This window comes from Echinops telfairi, unplaced genomic scaffold, assembly GCF_000313985.2.
Source record: "Echinops telfairi isolate 266 unplaced genomic scaffold, ASM31398v2 ScPeMD7_7424;HRSCAF=8462, whole genome shotgun sequence".
Taxonomy (NCBI): domain Eukaryota; kingdom Metazoa; phylum Chordata; class Mammalia; order Afrosoricida; family Tenrecidae; genus Echinops; species Echinops telfairi.
The window spans coordinates 41,060,591-41,065,716 of NW_022111324.1; the positions used below are offsets into that span (position 1 = coordinate 41,060,591).

Below are 5,126 nucleotides of genomic sequence, written 5' to 3' on the forward strand. Positions count from 1 at the left end.
AAAAAAAAAAATAGAGTCAACCGTAATGAGGCGGATGCAGTAAAGCTTTCAGCGCCTTCATTTAATGATGGGGCGTGACTCAGTACTATAAACAGCCATTAATAACTGGTACATGGAATGCATTAAATATGACCCCAGGAAAACAGGGAGCCATCAAAAATTTAAATGAATACACAACCATTGATATCCTAGGCATTGGTCAGTTGCAATGGCCTGTATTGGCCATTGTGAATCAGAAACTCATGTGGTATACAGTATGAGGCACCACAAAGTCAAGAGATAAGGTGTCACATTCATGGTCCAAAAAAAAATCAAGATCTGTCTTGAAGCACAATGCTGTCTGATGACACCTATACACCTACAAATGAGTCCAGTTAATTCAACTACTATTCAAATTTATACATCAACAACTAAAGCTAGTGATGGAGAAACTGAATAATTCTACCAACTTCTTCAGTCTCAAATTGATCAAATATGCAATCCAGATGAATGGATAATTATCGGTTATTGGAATACAAAAGTTGGCAACATGAAAGAACAGTAGTTGATAAACATGGCCTTAGTGGCAGAAACAAAGATGGAGATCACATGATGCAATTTTGCAAAACTAATGACTTCTTCAATGCAAAGGCCTTTTTTAAACCACACAAACAGTGACATGAACTCACCAGATAGAATACACAGGAGTCAAATCGGTTACACCTATAGAAAGAGATGATAGAAAAGCTCATTATCAGCAGCCAAATGAGACCAGGAGCTCTCTGTGGAATAGACCATCAATTGCTCATATGTGAACTCATTTTGAAGTTCAAGAAAATTTAAACAAGTCCAAAAGGGCTAAAATACAACATCAAATATATCCCACTTGAATTTTGAGAACAGGAGTAGATTTGTTGCCTTGAACACTAAGGACAGAAGATCTGGTGGACCATGGAATAATATCAAGAACATAATACCCGAGGAAAGCAAAAAGTCGTTAAGAAGACAAGAAAGAAAGAAAAGCTGAAAGTGGATATCAGAAGAGACTTGAATTTTGTCTTGATCACTAAGTAGCTAACGCAAATGGAAGAAATGATGAAGTGAAAAACTGAACAGAAAATATCAGACATAAAGCTCTAGTCCATAAGTATTACAATGAAATATGCAAATGTCTGGAGTTAGAAAGTCAAAAAGAAAGAGCACACAAGCTTCAAGTTTCAATATTGAAGGAGTCTATGGATAAAACATTGACTGGTGCAGGAACCATCAAAAGCAGATGTAAGAAATACACAGTCACTTACAAAAAAATATTGGCAGCAATCCATCATTTCAAGAGGTAGCGTATAACCCAGAACCGATGGTCTTGTAGGAAGAAGTCCAAGCTGCACTTAAAGTATTAGCAAAAAATGAAACAACTCACAGTTAGAACCATTTCTGACTCATAGAAGCCCTATAGGATAGGGTAGAACTTACCTTATGGATTTCTAAGACCGTCCCTTATGGATTTCTAAGACTGTAATTCTTTACTGGAGCGAAAAGCCTTGTCTTTCTCACTCAAAATAACTAGTGGTTTTGAACTTATCAGCCCAGTGCATAATCACTAAGCCACCAGTGCTACTAGCAAAAACAAGGACCAGGAATTGATGGAATACCAGTGGAAATGTTTAAACAAACTGAGGAAACACTGGAAGCACTCATATGCCTATGCCAATCTCTGTGCTGAGCAATGATCCAAGAAACTAAACTCTATGAAGAAAGTGATATCAGGATTGGATGGAGGCTGTGATAAGCAGATCACACAAACTTGCTTCCTGAAAGTGAAGACTTGAAGTGCTTGCTGATGAAGAAGCCCCCAGCAGCTTGTCATCTGACTTGCACATCTTGGATTAGTTTGCCTATCTAGTCACAAGCCTGAGCTTCGGACTGAACTCATCACCGCTGAACCCAGTGATGTATCTGCCAATCTTGGGTTCAGCAGCTCTTCAAGTTACGTGAGTTGGAAAAAATTGACAATTTTATATCCTTTCTATCCACAAACTTGAACCCAAACTACACTTACCAGCTTTGACAACTGTGTGAGTCATTTTACTGATATGGGATTTTCTCTTTGTCTGTATGTATATAGAGATAAACAACTGTGTCTATGCATTGCTGGTTTTGCTTCTCTGGAGAACCCAGCCAAACAAAAGGACTAAATTTCATCTGAACCAAGTCAAATATTTAAAATCACCTCTATACAGGTGAAATTTAGACAGTGAATAGGAAGACCACAGGGGAATGGATACATTTGAATCATGGTGTTGAAGAATATCGAAATACCATGGTATTCCAGGAGAATAAACACATCTGTCTTGGAAGTACAGCCAGAATGCTTCTTGGAAGCAAGAATGGCAAGACTGTCTCACATACTTTGGGCATAGTATCAGAAAGGTTCAGTCCCTGGAAAATCACATCATGTTTGGTAACATGGAAGATCACGGAAAAACAGTAAGATTCTGAACAAGGTAGACTGACATAGTGTCTGTGATAATGGGATTGAGAATCATAATTTCAAGGATGGCACAAAATTTGGCAGCGTGTTATTTTGTTGTAAGAGGTCTTATGATTCAGATCTAATTCTTTGAAACCTACCAATAACAACAACCACTTCCACATTCTGTAGGGCCACATTTCCTTTGAATAGGTACATATAACAGATCTCTTACAGTCAGTTGGCCAGTTAGCTGCCTTCCAAATACCTTGGCAGTAACTTGTGAGGGTTTCTAGTGCTTCATTAGCATATTGAAACATTTAAATAGGTACTTGACTAATTCAATTATTTTTTTATAATTGTTCAGTGCAGCTGGACTTCGTTCAATACCATTGTTTTTTATCATATGCTAAATTGAAATGGTTGAATGTCAATTTATACATTTGTTGGGTATAAATTGTTTCTGGGTTTTTTTTTTCTGAAGGTAATAATGTATTTTATGCTCCTCTGAATTTGCAATCCACCTGCATCTTATTTTTATGTAGCATCTATTAAATATGCTTTTGCCATGAAATATTATACTAACATATGTTCCTTTAATTTTATTTTTAGAGATAGAATGTTCTGTTCCACTTTTTAATGAAAATATAAATGTCTCCCCAAAAAAAGAACGTTATAAAGCCGGAGATGTGTTGAAATTTACCTGCAGAAGAGGATTTACAAGAGTTGGGCCAGATTCAATTCAGTGCTACCAATTTGGGTGGTCACCCAGTATTCCAACGTGCAAAGGTCAATATTTATTTTAGAACTCATGGACTAAAAATTAGATTTTTGTAATACTATCTGTATATTTTACTGGAATATGTGTTACCTTAATATGATGATCAAAAAGTAGTACATGAGAAGAAGGAAGGCTATAGCGCCACAGTAATTAATGGCATAAATAGTTCAAGTCTCCTTAATTGAGGAGTAAATTACATCTGTGTTTTGAAATATACAGAGGGATTTTAATAGCGCTAACTGATGTAGCTGGGATTGAGCAGATTTAGTACTTTTCCTTAATATAAAAAATCAGGCTTTGAAAATCTAAATATATGAAATAAGAAAATAATCAAGTCATCATGCACATCAATCATTCATATGAATAATAATTGGTTACTTGCTTCAATGAACATTTTCCTCAAAAGTGTAAACATCTTTATGGGCACAATTAATATCTAAACAGCCAGTGAAATATTTCAGGGCACAATTAATATATAAACAGCCAGTGGAGCCCATCAAAATATCTGAATATAAAGAGGATATAAAATTATACAATGAGGTAACTGGAAATTTGGTGAAAAATAGTAAGGTGTTTTGCATGTGTCAGTAATTCCTTATTCACTAGATATGCATTCTGAAGAATTTAGAAATAATATTGCACTATGCATGTCATTTCCTTTACGTCACAAAAATAATAGGACAAAGCAAATAGGGCAAAATGTCAATAATTCCAATATCTAAGACATCAGTATATAAAAGTACTATGCATTCTTTCTCTTTTGTTCAAAATTGTTCTTAATAAACTATTTAAGTCTTGAGGGGAAAAGCACACTGTAAAAATATACCTTAAAAAAATGGACTTGTGGTATCTATGTAATTGTTTCTCAGTAGACCAAAATAGTAATTCCACATTTTTCTAGTTTACAGTAAGATTATTTCACTATTATTTATACAGTGTCTCTCCACAGAGCAAGTGAAACCTTGTGGTCCAACTCCTCACCTCCTCAATGGTAAAATTAAGGATATATGGAAAGAAGAGTATCAACATAGTGAAGTGGTGGAATATGATTGTGATCCTAATTTTCAAATGAAAGGACCTAAAAAAATACAATGTATGGATGGAGAATGGACAACTTTGCCCATTTGTGTTGGTAACTAGATACCATTTAAAGCAGACTTGCTTTCACTTTGCACTTATATGTAAACTTATACATAAATAAATTTAAACTGTATCAAAAGATAAACATATTTTTTATTTTATTTACCCAGAAAACTTGAAAACATGTGGATACCTACCAACACTGGAACATGGCTATGTCCAAACCACTTCCCATGTTTACCATCATGGACACTCAGTGGAGACAGAGTGCCAAAGTTCATATACAATGATTGGAAATAACATAATTACCTGCATTAATGGAATATGGACCCAGCTTCCTACCTGTATTGGTGAGTTTTATATTTTATGATTTTCAGTATTATATATACATGGTTATGCCAGCACATACCATTGGTCTTTAGGCCCTACATCTTTTCCTTAGTTACCCTCGTTTAGCCCCAACTCATGGTGCTCTCATAAGTGAACAAAAACCATGTCCTCTCCTGTACCCTCCTCATGATGACTTGGGGGCCTGGACTATTGTGTCCATTGTTTTTCATTAGCCAAGTTTCTGGAATCGACCATCAGCTCTTCCTTCCTACTCTGTCTTAGTCCTGGAATTTACTAAAGCCTACTAATGTCCATCATCATGGCAATAAGCAAATATCCACTGACACACTAGTGGTGGCAGCACATAAGGTACAGTGGTGGGATAGCTAGCAATATTTTCTTTCAGCTCTAAGGAGTTACCATGCTTAGCTGAAATATTTGGTCATCTTCTCTGCCTCCTTCTCCTCCTCATTCTCTTCTTCCACC

The 5,126-nt window shown here is 35.8% G+C and overlaps 1 protein-coding gene across 2 annotated transcripts in view; it reads left to right on the forward strand.

Annotated features, from left to right (window-relative positions):
• Window positions 1-5,126, forward strand: part of CFHR5 (complement factor H related 5) — a 53,161-nt gene that overhangs the window by 24,319 nt on the left and 23,716 nt on the right. For both annotated transcript variants that reach the window (XM_045298296.1, XM_004699779.2), the window contains 3 exons: window positions 3,062-3,238; window positions 4,180-4,362; window positions 4,481-4,660. In XM_045298296.1, coding sequence (XP_045154231.1) covers window positions 3,062-3,238; window positions 4,180-4,362; window positions 4,481-4,660 — 540 coding nt within the window. The remainder of the gene's footprint in view (window positions 1-3,061; window positions 3,239-4,179; window positions 4,363-4,480; window positions 4,661-5,126) is intronic.